The sequence below is a fragment of the Pomacea canaliculata genome, linkage group LG1 (assembly GCF_003073045.1).
Source record: "Pomacea canaliculata isolate SZHN2017 linkage group LG1, ASM307304v1, whole genome shotgun sequence".
In the NCBI taxonomy this organism is placed as follows: Eukaryota; Metazoa; Mollusca; class Gastropoda; order Architaenioglossa; family Ampullariidae; genus Pomacea; species Pomacea canaliculata.
The window spans coordinates 9,255,914-9,271,562 of NC_037590.1; the positions used below are offsets into that span (position 1 = coordinate 9,255,914).

At 42.0% G+C, this 15,649-nt stretch overlaps 1 protein-coding gene across 1 annotated transcript; it reads right to left on the reverse strand.

The window, feature by feature from the left end:
• Window positions 1-3,158: 3,158 nt before the first annotated feature.
• Window positions 3,159-15,157, reverse strand: LOC112566630. Its single transcript, XM_025242901.1, has 19 exons — window positions 14,997-15,157; window positions 12,243-12,504; window positions 11,772-11,865; window positions 11,454-11,528; window positions 10,853-11,004; window positions 10,639-10,682; window positions 10,078-10,183; window positions 9,333-9,485; window positions 8,984-9,107; window positions 8,127-8,252; window positions 7,841-7,892; window positions 7,427-7,576; window positions 6,984-7,106; window positions 6,422-6,544; window positions 5,543-6,193; window positions 5,132-5,296; window positions 4,750-4,875; window positions 3,677-3,805; window positions 3,159-3,400 (listed from the first exon to the last, which is right to left on the reverse strand). The coding sequence occupies exons 1-19, from the start codon at window positions 15,031-15,033 to the stop codon at window positions 3,345-3,347; spliced, it is 2,748 nt and encodes a 915-aa protein (XP_025098686.1). The 5' UTR covers window positions 15,034-15,157; the 3' UTR covers window positions 3,159-3,344.
• Window positions 15,158-15,649: the final 492 nt, after the last annotated feature.

A 15,649-nucleotide genomic window follows, 5' to 3' on the forward strand; every position in this document is an offset into this window, starting at 1 on the left:
CACCACGTGACTCACGCGATCTCTTCTCTCTCTTATCAAATATCATCTCACACAGGATTTAGCGTGTTTGTATGCCTACATTTGTAAGTGAGAAAACAATGTACCTCAGTGAAAGCTTAGATGCCTAATGCTCAAACCAGAATTGTGGAAGCCCGATAAACAGAAAATGTTCAATCTATATTTTTAGGATTTGTATTCTGCTTTGCTCTTTAATATTACAATTTAATCTGTCCCATGTCATAATGATAAAGTCAATAACATTAAAGGTTTTGAGCCTCAAGCTCTTCTGCTTTCTGAGTTGTGTGTGTGATCAATTCCTTCTCAAATGACAAATTTCTGCACGTTTTTTCAGCGCAGTTTACGTTACAATTTTTTTCTATTCCCCTTCTTCTTGAGAGAGGGAGAGAGGGAGAGAGAGAGAGAGGGAGAGAGAGAAAATTAAATGTGTTCAGATCTCGGTTCGATGAAGCTGTTTTTCTTTTGCACATGGTATCTGTTGGCAGCTTAGCTCGCTGTGAAGTAAAAATGTCAAATTATTCTTCACTGACTTCTTTAGTTTGCCCAGACATGTCCATTTTGACGCATTGGTAGCGTGTCTGAAAAACACCAGTTTGAAGATAAAACTCGTGGGAAAAAAAGAAAATTGTTAAAATTCGTGTTTGCTCCCCTCGTGTGAAACTCTTTGTAACTCCAATGTCACTAAACATCAGTTCAGCCACTCGGGTACGATGTAGGTCTTTCAGTTCATCCTCACAAGTAAGGTGTGGGTCTTTCAGTTCAGTGACACAGGTAGGGTGTGGGTCTTTCCCTGCAGTGAAGTCCCCACAGTCTTCTCTTTCTCTCTCTTCTTTCCCCTCCCATTCACCTCCTGATGCACCAGTCTACCCTCTTCCCGTCCTTTAATGACAAACAGGGAAACGGAAAAGGAATAGTGGTAGAGAGGAGGGTGAAACCACAATCCAAGATAGAACATATCCTACATATCTTGTTTCACCCCTACCTCTCTATTATTCCTACTCATAACCGTCCTCTTTCTATTTCGGGACTTCCTGTCATCGGCTTACAAGGCTCTTCCCGATTGTGGTACAAGCTGTTAGGTTCAGCCTACCAGGTCATTCACACACCTTACCCCAGCCCCACCTGTAAAAGTTATTTATCCTTTTTGCCTGTCTCCAATTTTTGTCTTACCGTTCTCCCTCTTCCCCCCTACAGCTTCCTGGAAATAGTGGTGGGGCTAAGATGAAGGTAAAACCCGAAGAATCTTCCGCAATTTCAGCACTTCGGAAAACAAATGAACTCACATATTGGGTCATAACCAAAGAAACTGCTCGTCTACGACCGACCAAGCCCTACTTAAAAGCCCCTCAGCTTCGCAACCACTTTAAAAATAAAAACCGCAGCCAACATAATGGTTCAGCTATTTCAGCAAGGAACACGCATTCCAAGTTATTTGTTGGTTGTGCTTTTTATACAAATCAATTAAAACGACATGAGTCACACAGGGTCTACCAAACGCCAACAGTAGATAGAAATATTGAGCAGAAATAAAGGAATACCATTTTTAAACTGTTCCATGTATATATTATTATTTTATTTTATTTTATTTTATTTTATTTTTGTAACGGTTCCTGCGCAGGAATTTTTCTCATCAATCAGCGAAGTTTTCGGTGATGCGTCGAGTGCTTGCGTCACAAACATCAGCCAACCGGCGCAACGGTTCGTTAGTCTTAATAACATCAGTTGCGAAATATTATCGTTCCACCACCATTTGACAATATGTAAAGACAAAATTGATATCCTGTCCGATTAATTTAATAAATTCTAATTTATGCACGTTTCAGAGCGATCGGAAATGCTGAAAAATAACGGTTACATCATTATTTGCGGCTACAATCATCACACTTGATTATACTATTACATGCAATTATTTCCCACTATACACGGCAACGCATCGTTGCACTCGGTCACACAGCATTACACACAGATGTTGTGCACAAATACTATTTCGTTTAACAAAATGTTTCACGAAGATTTTTCTTACGCAATGTTTATTATGCAGTCTGACAATGTGAGTGGATGGGTAGACGGGTTGATTGAAGTCAACGACTGTTTCCCTTTTTTATGGATCCTGTTACGGTTTGAAAATGCATCTTAAACACGAAACTGTACCACGCCTGGACTTGGTGGTGGGGAGAGGTAGAGAGAGGGACAACTATTACTTTTTCTAGAAAGTGTTTTCTCAGAAATGTGTACTAAAAGGAAGCAACACACATCATAAATTTCACAGGGGACTACATGCACTTTTAAGTATCCTCTTCCAGCATGAGTATTATCACAGAAAGGAAGACATTGTGTATTTTTTAAGAAAACCTAGGGTACTGTCATCATTCAACTTTCCATTTCAAAACTAAATATGACATTAAAGAGAAATGGGAGGGCCGATGACCGCTGATGGCGATGAAGGAAGTTAGCGACAAAGTTACAGCTGTAAAGAAAGGGACATTTACACAACAGATGAATGGTCGAAATCGGTTAGAGAAGATAGTTTTGCTGGATATATTTAACAGTATACAGTATATTTTAAAAAAAAGTAAATGAACGAACTTTTAGACTATTCTCACTCTTCTTCAGCAGCACCAAGCGTGTGTGTGTGTGTGTGAGAGAGAGAGGGTGGTGGTGGAATGGAGAGATTCAAAATAATTTAAGAAAAATTGTGACCGCACCATGTGTGTGTGTTAGAGAGGGAGAGAGATTCATTGTATGTGTAAGAGAAAAAGGATTTAATTAAGAGACACTAAATAATTTAAGATTTTTACAGCACCATGTGTGTGTGAGGGTGTTATAGAAAGATACTAAATAGTTTAAGAAATATTCTGACTTCTAACTATTGACATAATTCCACATAGCTCCAGTCTTTCTGCTTCTCTTTTCCTCACTATCTTTTTTCTTGTCTGCTGGTTTATCTCCCTTTTCTAGTATTTTTTCCTCGAATATTTTATATTTCCTTGGTTCTCTTTATTTATCACTTTTCAATGTTTTTATTTCTCCTAGTTTCTTTCTCGTCTACAGTCTCTTCACTCTCCTAACCCTAGTTTTTTCCTCTCTCTCCATTCCTGTGCTCGCCCAGCTTGCATCTCGATATAACAACAAAACATGAATTGTTTTCATTTCCCAATTTATTGTACTACTATCGGTCTGTTTTGGTGACACGCGAGCACCACGTGACAAGATGTCAGTGTCGTGATGTTCATGCTTGACCAATCTCATTTGCTGCTCTGCGCCTGCCCGCGTACATCAAATCGGATCTCACCCTTACACCTTCTGACATTAAAGACTTCCTTCTTCTACCCGAGGGGTGTTGGAACTCCTTGGTCTCTGATTTTCAATCCGGTAGCTGGAACTACAGAACACACAGAGCAAGAAATTAATTGCAGCACTCTGCACACAATAAGACAGCTGGGGTGGAAGGTATGAATGCCTTCAACACTGATCGCTGTTGTATGCAAACAATTGAACTTCCATCGCAGCAATGGTTGTCTGTCAGCCTTTGTGTGTGTGTGTGTGCGATTGTGCCTGATGCGTATGTGTTTGTGTGTGTGTGCGTGCGCTCACGCTTGTGTGGTGTGTGTGTGCATGCGTTGTGGCAATGTTCCAACTATGAAGCCTCATCGCTTACCGGCAGTCTGGTTGTACAGGCAGGTACCACAACAGTGCCCGTTCTCCTTATCATTGGGACACCACTTGTCATTGGTGAACCTCATCCGAAGCTTGTGACACCAGTTTTTCTTATCTCCATAAAGACAATCTGTTAAACATAGATAGCAAATATCCTTCACGTGGTTGCCTAGAGCACGTGTATCTTCTCAGCTCTTACTTGTCCAGGTTTGTATTTGTTTTGTATTGTTTTTAAAGGTGTTTTAAAATGCATCTTCATCTCTCATAGGATGGCGTTCTGTGCCCGAGAATAATTTTGTTAAAGAGTATTTTCTTCCTCAACGCGAGAGAAACAACAGCAAAGAGAACTACTATCGTGTTTCCCCGGAAATAATACTGGGTCTTATGTTAGTTTTTTCATCAAAAGAAGTAGTATTAGAACTTAAAAGAGAGTCGATATAATTGTCCCTACAGCTGTGCTTTAGTCCTGTATTGGTCCCGTGCCATGGTGGCTGCTGGATCCCACGGATTTGTCACGTGACACGGCCTTGTGATAGGCGCTAGTCTCTTTGTCAACGATCAAACACCTTCCGGGAGGAAAATTAATTTTAGTTTCCTGTTGTGCTTCGACATAACCTAGGCCTCCAGCTACAGCGGATATTGTCAAGGACACGATTCCGACCTGACCTTCCGCAGTACGGAAGAAAAGATGATTCTGGGGGCAAACTATTTCCTGCATTTGATAAAAGTAGCTATCAGCTATTGGTCAGGTAAGCTTTAAGAGCTATCATAGAACCATGAAATCAAAATACAAACGTTTTTGGGATTAAAGACTTAAAGTTTTATATTTGTGTGGATGAGAACTAATATTTTTATTTTCATTATTGTCGGTCCCGGAAAGACTAATTACAGATTGAATGCGTAACTTCTGACCCCGAACACCTCAAAGTACAAAGTGTTCGTCAGACCTGACTTCAACCTCGTTCATAAATCAACATAATGATAGTAATACTTGGAGTCACTTGTTTCCCCATAAGACTAAAGTGTCACTGCTGCAATTCCTCGATATAGAGAAGCATACAAAGGGAAACTCACTTGTCCTCGACGCATCCAGGAACAGCCCGCACGTGTAACAGCAGATGTCCGCGTTACTTCCCTTGTAACAGGCGTAAGGGAAGATCAGCTTCTCGCAGGCCTTGGAGTGATCCCCGTACTCGCATCCTGCGAGAATGCCAAGAACAGGTAAGTCAACTGTTCTGTGATGAACAGCATTACATTAATTTAATTAAAGGCAGCTCTCCAGGTTGCTCGCGCGCCCGCGTGTGTGCTGTCCTTCGCGTGCAACCCAAGTTGTAACAACCTACACAGGATGCAATCATCTACACACGAGGCAAACACACTCTCTCAAATCATCTACCCATATACTAGCCATGGACGTAGACATGAACGGTAAACAGCCAGAACCCATGCGCAGTACCTTTGGTAACGGCATCCGGAGACGGTTTGCAAGACTTGCAACACCTCGCGGCCACGGTGGAGTTGTAGCAGCCGTACGGCACGCGCTCCTGACACCAGGCCGGGTCACGGTCACCAGAGATGCAGTCCGGGTCACTGGGTTCACTGGGTTCACTGGAAACGATGCCTGGCGCAAAAGCAACAAACCGTCAATATTGTAACAACTGTCTATGATGATCATGTCAGAGAAACTACATACATAATCTGGACAGATCCTTACCGCAACAGAGTCGTCATTGTCACATTATCCTAATTATTATTATCATCATCATCATCGTCGTCAAAGTCACCCTGTCGTCTTCGCCATTTTCATCTTATTTTTTGTTGCCTTTATTGTCGCCGTTGGTTTGAAAAAATCTGTTCTGTGACTCACCGCGAGAAGGTTTGTAGCCAGTGTCAGCGCTTGCTGTAGGAGCAGAGCCAGATGGCGAACCGGAAGCGGATCCACTAGTAGAACCAGAAGCGGATCCACTAGTAGAACCAGAAGCGGGTCCGCTAGTAGAACCAGAAGGGGATCCACTAGTAGAACCAGAATCGGGTCCGCTAGTAGAACCTGAAGCGGATCCACTAGTAGAACCTGAATCGGGTCCGCTAGTAGAACCAGAAGCGGGTTCGTTAACAGAACCAGAAGTGGATCCACTAGTAGAACCAGAAGCAGGTTCGTTAGCAGAACCAGAAGTAGATCCGTTTGTAGAACTAGAAGCGGATCCGTCAATAGAACCAGAAGCGGGTTCGTTAACAGAACCAGAAGTGGATCCGTTAGAAGAACCAGAAGAGGGTTCGTTAGCGAAACTTGAAGTAGGTCCGCTAGTAGAACTAGAAGAGGGTCCATCCACTGAACCAGAAGCGGACCTCGCAGAAGAAGTGGGGACAGGAGGGGGCGTAGGGCGGCGGGTAGTGGTGGGCTCAGTCTGGTTGGCATATGGTGCGCAGGTGTCGCAGCAAAGCGCCTTGTTGCGATAGCAGCCTCTCGGCACCAGCAGCTTCTCTTTGCACCAGTTGCTCTTGTCTCCGTACGGGCAGTCTGCACACAACAGGTCAGAGGTGATCACGTTAAGCAGGGGCAGGAAAGAGGGATGAAGAGAAGGCGGGAGGAAAACTTCATGTTTATCAAGGACTCGATCTGTGTTGGACTGTGTCTCATCATCTGGTTTTCAAGCCTATCACACTGACATCGTTTGCGGTACACAAGTTTTTTGCAAGATTCTCTGCTTCTTCCGGATTCAGCTTAATAAATTACTTCCAGTGTTACCTGGATTTGTCGTGGACTTGGCCTTTGCGCAGCTTTCGCAGCACAGCTTTTCGTTCTGGTAACATCCCACAGGTAATGTCAGTTTGGTGCTGCAGTCTGCACTCTGATCACCGTACTCACATCCTGGGTAGAGCCATTAGCACAACAGTTAGCAAAAATCTATACCTTTCACAAGAAGCAACACGAGGAGAAACATCTTATCGAGATTTCCTGATGGGTCTAAGCTTTTAAAGGCTATCAGTAAAAAGCAAACATTCCTCGTCAACACATTCGAGGTGCAAAAAAATTAGGCAAATTAGCTATACCTTGTTTCGCTGCTTACAAATTGCAGTGCAGTTAGCGACTGAAATGACTGCGAGAAATTGGATGCAACTAAAAAATATTCTAAAGAGATACTTCACGCGGTAAAAAATGTATGGAGAGAAGAGTTTTCCTTGAAGACTTGCTGAAAAACTTGTTTAAAGCAAGCCTAAACTAATGCCGACAATGTTGAAACGCCAACTTCACCGAAACATCATCTTTATCGGCCCTAGCAGGACCAAAAGGTCAACGAAGAACTTACCTGGCGTGTCAGATCGGCGGTATTGTCGGCAGGACTTGCAGCAGGTCTTGGCATTGTAGTAGCAATCATACGGGTACTTCATGGTGGTGGAACACCAAGCTTCCTTGTCCCCGTACTCGCACCCTAGACAGAGGTTTGAGCCATAGCGGGAGATGGAGACAGCAGAGTAAACAGATCAGTGTTGAAAGAAAGAAAATGAATAGAAAGAGTAAAGTCGGGTTGACCAGTGTTGCCCCAAACCATAAAGGGTGAGCTTTCGCCAATATCATTATTGATGAGTGAGGTCTCTCTCCCCTTCCCTGTGTATTTGTGTATTAATATAATGTGTGCACGTGTTGTGCGTGTGTGATCACCATGTTCTTGAAAAACAAAACCCAAAACACGATTAATGGTCAAGTGATGCAGCTGCACGCCTGACTTGTTGGTGTTCCTAGCCCACGTACCTTCCGCATCGTCCTTCACACTTGGGCAACTGACACAACACTTGCGCCGAACGAGGTAGTTGTAGCACAGCCAGGGTTCACGGCGGGCGAGGTCACTGCACGAGAGGTCCCTATACACTTTGCCGGGCTCGTCTCCTTGAGGGCAGCTATCTGCAATCATCATCATCCTTGTCGTTAATATCATTTTATCATAGTCATTATCGTTGTTGTTGCCATTATATTATCGTTCTAAACCTAAGTCCAGCTTGTACTTTCTGGCACTGCAGCCACACTCCTGTGTCATCAAGCTAATGTGGAGGTGGTGGATGAGAAAGAACTTTTCTTTTGACCAACGAAAGCATCTTAGATATCTATGTTTACATTTCCAATTCTAAAAACAAAATCTTCGCTGATAAGCAACAATCTTGTCGGTACCTGATACTTCCGGTGCTTGAGGATTGGGAAGACATTCACCACGCTGGCATGTCTGCACAGATGGAGGTGAGACGTGTTAGCAGGCCACAACTTTGACACTTGCCTGATATATTTCAAGAATAACAATAATATGGCGGTCATGGAATTAAATTAATTTCATGCTTCTAATACCTTGTGGCGATTGTCATTTTATTCGTTTGATGAGAAATTGTGACTGCTATTGAGTGACAACATCTTAAAGATTAATACACGCCAAAGGAAGGAGCAGCGGAATGACAAGCTGTACCTTTCTGTTGCCGCAGACAAAACCGTCCGAGGCGATGTGGTTCTGGCAGACGGCATCGGTGGGGCTTCTCGAACACCACATCGACGTGCAAAGTTTGGAGTAGGAGTCTGTCGAGTCATAGAAATCCTGCAAGGAGCGAAGTGGCTCCGTGTGAAGCCATTTTGGGGGCGTATACAACTGCTGTGCACTGCTAATAACATGACTAATACGTAAGCGGTCAGTTAAACTGCCAATATTGGACAAATATTTTAGTGAATACTATGCGTTAGAAATCAAGCTAGCTGCCAGCAGTGTGCATTGTACCCGCCTCTAAATGAACAGAGCTCGTTCTGGTCTTGGACTCTAGATGTCTTGACTCTTTGGGTCTGGTGCACCTAGCCAGTTCAGTGGCAACTCTGGTTTTGTGTAAGTTCCAGGTACGTCTCCTTGTCTGTCTACACTTGTCTACTCTCTTCTACCCGTTATAACCATGCGGTATTTTTTAAACCTCATTAGCCATATTATTTAGAAGAATTAGCCACAAACATAGAGTGGTATTACTAAATGAAAAAAAATTAAGTCAATCTTGATTCTTTGAAAAACTTTTATATTTCATTTAGAAGTAAATCTACTTCTTTATCTAAAGCAGGGGTGGGCAATTAATTTTCCCAAGGGGCCGCATGAGAAATTGGGATTGTTTTTAGAGGGCCGGACTAATATAGTTAACTCAGTTTTACCCAATACTGTATATATAGTATGTACACTGGCGGCGGGCCGGACTTTGCCTAGGTCTGATCTAAAGTGATGTAAAGATACCGATTTTGGCTTTATATTTTAAAGATCCCAAAACAACATATAAAAAGAACTAAAAAACCTACCCTACACAAAAATCCCTCCGGGCCCTTCAATAAGCGGCACTGCTGGTCAGGGGAAAACAGTTCTCCCAGTTCTTGTGGTGGTGTCGGCGATATGACAGTGTCTGTCAGGCAATTAGCACCAAGCCTGAGGCATATGGACAGTTCAAGAACTAAACAGTGTAAGAATATGAACATGTTTAGAATATAGTCACTTTGAAAATAGAAACATTTAAGGAAGACAGGCGAAAAAAGTAAAAAGTAAGAACTGCAGCCTTCTGAACTGCAAGAAGTCTGTGGGACATGAGAGTATTAGTAATCTGCACACCCACCGCGAGCAAGTACTTGTGAGTCTTACTGAGCAAGTACTCACGAGTCTAGCTGAGCGATGTTGCTTTTGATGGCGTTGACTGAACAGGGGGAGAAACTCCAGCGGTTAGTGGAGTTGATCTCTGTGCGCGAGGTCATCACGTACCCGTCCGCCATGTTGCAGTTGTTGTTCTCGCCGTCATGGTCGGCTCCCAGGCTAACAAAACAAGTAGAGCAGGCAGACAGAAACTTTCAGTTCTCTGTTATTGCAGACAACAAAACCGCTTTATCCCCTCCCCGCCACTATCATCATTATCACATCACCATTAACATAATTATTATCATCTGAATTTTTTTTTTATCTACGTCTCTCCGGTTTGTAGGTATGAACGGGCAAATCAATGGCAAACCTGCTGTTTTCGTAGTTATAAAACGATGTCCAAACATCGCGGATGATGTTTTTTAATCTCTGGGAAATTTGCGATAAATTAGTGGCAATGATTCCCTGGGATAAGGTAGCATAGAGCTAAAGATGGGAACGATGGGGGACATCTAAATTACCAGTTGACTTGACCTTACTTAATATTTCACACTACAGGACCCACAACGCTTCTGGCCCATCGGTAACATTTCGACGACCCCAGATGACCTTATCCTTCTATGTTTCAGATGACATCCATTCCCTGTCTTTCAAAAGATGATGATATTAAGAGGAAAGAGAATAATATTAATAATAAAGCCACTGGAAGTACGATCTTAAACATACTAGCATCGCTAATTTTAGTCTCTTGGTCTGTAGAATTTCTCACCTGTGTCCCAGCTCATGGGCGGTAGTGTCAATCATCTGGTAGGTAAAGATGTTCTCTATCACGGAGACACTGCCGTACTTGCAAATCACTCCTTTGTAAGCCACCCCTAAGTCAACACATTGTGGATGTCAATGATTAATTTTCGGTTTTAACCGAATGCATTGCTCAATGTGACATCGGAATCGAAGATTCTTATGCATAGTTTTATTTTATTTTACTGATTTTATAGGTGAATCAACTGACATTGTATTTCCTCAGTGGCGATGAACACACTTAGAGGTTTCTATTAAGACATAATGATAACTGGGAGGAAACAGGATGGAAATTGGAGGAAATTGGTGTTTTACACCGAACCAGCAGCTAAGGCTATATCAGGCAAAGCAGTCCGCCCTTTCAATAGGTGTCACATGCAGAGAAAGAACAGCGTGCCCGAGACGAGAGCTGAACCCAGGACAGCCAACCCTCACTGTATTGGTGACAGGCGCTAACCGTTGCGTCACAGGACCGCGGTGAAACAAAATGGAGGGGTGGGTACCTGCTAACGACGGGAAAACGTTTTACCTGATGTAAGCTTGTTGGGGTCTTTGGGGTCAAGTATGTTGTATCTGAAATGAAGCAGAATAAGACAAGCATTAAACTGTGTAGGTAGGAAGGACGAATCTTATTCATAAATGACCGCAGCACAGTTTATCAACAATGATTATATTATGTTCTGGTACAGACCGAGAGCTATGTGTAAAGTCAACACTTAAGAAAATGTTTGTGAAGGGCCCACCCTGTTATAAGCATGGCATGGTCGAAGGGTTTGATCAGAGAGTTCTCGCGGGCCTTCACTGACCAGGCGTAGAACATGTCGAGGGCCTTGTTGCTGATGATTTGATCACGGTAGCCTGGCCTCAAGGCCTGTTTGCCCCACAGGTCGGTGGTCTGTGGAGAGACAGTTTTAAATAAAAACTGGTTAACTTCACACCTTTGTGCTCAGGTTTGAGAGGAATCAAGCAGTTACAAAAATCTGAAGATCTCAATCAAAAAGAACAAAACAAAAGTAAAAAGCAAGGTCTCGGTAATATATTTAAAAATAAATTATCTTTCCATTATTCATTTTGTTTTTCTTTTCTCCATGAATTATTTTCCCTACTTTTTTTTTTTTACTCTTCCTTCCTTTTCCGTACTGAGGTTATATCCCTCCTCTTTCTCTCTCTCTGTGAGTGAGAGAGAGAAAGAGATATGTAGAGTAAACGTAAGAGAGTGTATATATATATATCTGCGTATACATATATGTTAAGAGAACACTTTGTCTCAATGTGTAAGAGTGTAATAGATATGTATTTATAAGTGTGTGTGTGTATATAAAAGGGTGTATACACTATACTTACTAAAAAGTAGATCTGCTTCAACCGAACATCCAGACTAATCCCGTAAGTTTTCATGGTTTCATACAGGTTGTTCATCTGTAAATTTAACAAGTATAATTTATTTTTTAAAACTGAGCTGTCCGGTGAAGTAAAATATTTCATAGTTGTACGACTAGCACATTAAATCTTCAATTAATTAAATCACATTAAATTAGAGATAAAATCCGATATAAACATGCACCATACAGAAAGGAATGTAAGTAAAATAGTCTTTAGAGAGCTGATAGCCACATCGTTACTATGGCGACATTATCTAGAAACGTGACCATGGCAACACACCCCAGTAATAACGGCTTTGATGTAGTCAGTGATTGTGCGTCCTGTCTCACTTTTTCTCTCCCCCACTGTCGGGCCAGGGGTCTTTTCATACCACCTGAACAAGGAAGAAGAATGTTCAGTTTTAACGGTTCGTCATACATTATGGAAATCATTGATATAAAAAATACGATTTTACACAAAGCAATGAAGTTTTGTAGTCTGAGTTATTGGGAATTGAGAGTTTGCTATTTTAAGATGTTTTTGTCTTATCATAATTATAAACTATGTTGTTGTCTCCGTTTCTCTTTGTTGATGTGTTTTTGGCTTTGAATGCATACTTTCAACTAGTCACACGTCACAGGTCACAGGTCACCGGCTCGAGTCTACTCTCAGATGACAGCCTCCGTGACTATTCGCATACGACAGGCTCACTCCTACTCTACGATCACAGGCTCACGTCTGCTCACAGATGACAGGCTCTTATCTACTCACACATCATATGCTCGCTTGTCGACGACCACGAGCAGCTCCACCGTGTAGCTAGGAGGCGAGGACTGTGTTGCATCGCCCACTGGAGGCTGCTGCTGCTGCTGTCGCTGCGGTTGCTGCAGTTGCTGCAGCTGCTGCGGTTGCTGCAGTTGCTGCAGCTGCTGCAGCTGCTGCTGTTGCTGCAGTTGCTGCAGCTGCTGTGGTTGCTGCAGTTGCTGCAGCTGCTGTGGTTGCTGCAGTTGCTGCAGCTGCCCCTCCGCAATCGCTGCACGTGCAAGACACGCGTCATATTGAACTCAAGGCCAATGTCCAGGAGATCGATTGATTGATTGATTCTTGACGGAAATATGGTCATAGGCTATCGTTATCACTGGTGTGTGTGGGGGGGGGAGAGAGAAAAACAAGAGCAAGATACAAAAAATCCCATCAAAATATCTCACCCACATTTGATTATGATAATAACATCTCAAACAACTACAAAAATATAAACAATTGTGTTTGCTTGGGAATGTTGGTATTGACATTACACCTGCATGCACGATTCACAATGTCTGCCCCGTGTGTCTTCAAATTATCTTTAACTGAACTTAACTGGGCTTAACTGAGAGCTGAACCTAGGACAGTAAACTGTATTGGTGACAGGCGCTAACCGTTGCGTCACCGGACTGCTCCAAAATGACAAAGCTGAGAGGGAAGGTACAATGCTAGACCATAATGGAACACGGAGTTTGTGCCACGGGAAAAAATGTGTAGAAAAAGGAGAATACGTATGGGAAATGGATAATGTGTGTAAATAAAGCAGATGATATATATATATAACATTTATGTTGCATCGAAAATATCAAATAGAAATTAATGGCAATAAAGAGGGGAGTGAGAACAGCAAGATAGCCTGACAGGGAGGGTTGGAGCAGAAAAAATACGCAGCTATGGAGACAATGTGGTTTAAAGATTTTATGACGGAGACGACACTGACTGTGAGACAAATATAAGAAATTCCTCTTCCTCCATTTCCCCCTCATCACCAATGACTGAGATTCCCTTCCACGTGGCTACAGTTGAGTAGTTTTATTTAGAAATGTTTATGTGTTGTGCGGTGTTGCAGTCAGTATGTATAGTTCAAGTCGTCCTCGGTGGTTTGTTTTCGGTTTATTTCCGTAGATGATGTTGCTGTTTACCATTCAAGCATAAGCTCCACACAACTTTAATCCGAGACATTCGCATGGGGCCTTGCTATGAATAATTCATGACTTCGTGCATCCGCCTTGACTGAAATGAAGAAAGGCCTGTCATGGCCATGCTCAATGGATCCTGCTCCTCCAGCATCTTCAACAGTTAGAACTACAAGTTTTCCTGATCAACTAGTGAGGCTGAGGAAATTTTGTCTACACAGCAATATAACAAATACATCATAATTTTATTCTGACACTCAATTTATCTTCTATTTTATATTGCATACATGCATATAAAATAGAAACAACTAGAGTAATATATGCAATAGTCAGAAAAGAACTAGAGAAGAAAAATATTTAATACTGAATATGTAATATACACACACGCACAGAGAGGGAAAGGCAGAGAGGTAATGGGGTAGCATCATTCACAAACTTTGATATTAAATACAACCAATCAGATTTAATATCTATGAAATTTAGCTGCTTCATAAAATTGTACAGAGTGCCATTTACTCTAATACAATACCCTGTTCTAAAGCCTTCACTTTTGATTTCAGAATACTAGAAACCGAATTTGAAACTGTCCACATGTCAACACGATGAGAAACTAGACTACATCACCCAAGGGGAAATAAAGTGGGTTTCAATGTTCTCTTTCTCTGTGCTGCCCACACTATGCACACCTGTACACATCAAAGAGATCTTTCGGCCCTCCATATTCGAGACAGACCCTGTGTGTCATAAAGTGTTTACGGCTTTCCAACTGTTTTGCAGTTTTTGCAGGATGTCGGAAAGATGGCTGGAAAGCGGTTCTGACTTCAGCGGAAAAACCGTGCGGTCCCCGAGATGTGCAGTCACCGGAACGCACGTGCTAATGGAGTTCGGTGCATATAGTATGTGAAAGGTTTTAAGATGAAAGCTATTTGTTTCGTAAGATGTGCTGCCCTGTTTACAGCATTCTGTTTACGACCACTGGATTCTGTTACCTGTAACTGCCATGAAACACGAATTGCTAGTAACAACTTTCTGCTAACTTTGAAATATTTGGTCTTGCAGAAACTCAAAAATCATTTATGTACGAAAGTTGAAGCATCAATACCAACAGTTTGTGATTATAATACGCAGAAAAAGGGATTTTCTTTTGGTGATGATGGGGGATGGGAATAAAAAAATCGATGCTTGCATGACCCTTCTGTTCTTATATGTTCTTGAAATGGTCTGCATTTAGTATTTTTCTCCCTTTACTCCAAACCAACCACTAATGATGATAATATTGATTGATTAACCAATAAAAGCATATCATACACAGAGTTATAGAGTTTTGCCTGTGACAAGAGTAACAGATAATGGATGATTGTCGTCAGCGACGACAGTCGAACTCAAAAGTGATTTTTTTTGTAACACACAGCTGGAAACAGTCTTCATTGGATGCATTCAAACTTCGTCAAGCTTTGCGAGCTACAAACAACAATTAAATTGATGTTTAAATTGCATTATTTTATTTTTTAGTTAATACAGAATAGACTTGGGTCTACCTGTGTACAGAGACTGAAAAAATGTTTAGGGAAGAAGTCTGGCTTACCTGTCAGGTAGAGCAAAAGAAAGATGATAGCAATCATCGTAGAGCCTTGTACCTGTCGCGACTGCTGTCCTGCTTCACATGCTGCGGGGGACTTGGAGGCGAGGCTCTGTCTCCCCTTCGCCCGGTATGTCAATCACTATGCACTGTCTCGCTCTGTTGCCGACTGGTGCTGGACTGGATGAAAATTTATTCTCATGATCTCCACGCCCTGCAATTTTTATTTAATTTTGTGTGTGTGCATGAAATAAAGTTTATTGGAGACGCTGTAAATCACAGGACAGAGACGACAACCTCAGCCCCTTGCAGTTAAGGGGCATGACACAATGGGACTCAAAACTCAACAAGTACAGGTGCGCCTTTCTTTTTTGTGGTTTAGGTTTTGCTTTAATAATTTCTGCCTAAGACATTCAGTTGAAACGAATATGTCATTAAACTCCCTTTTCTAACCATTGCCGTAAACGAGTTTGTTTTGTTTGTAATTTTAAGCATTTTACACGCGCGACATCACACACACACACACACATTCACTAGCTGACAATATAAAGTACTACGATGGATTTATAGAAAATGTTAAACAGTTTATAAGTCTTTGCATAAGCACATTCAATCTACAAATAACTTCAATCTAAACTGAAAGCATTTAAATACAAAAT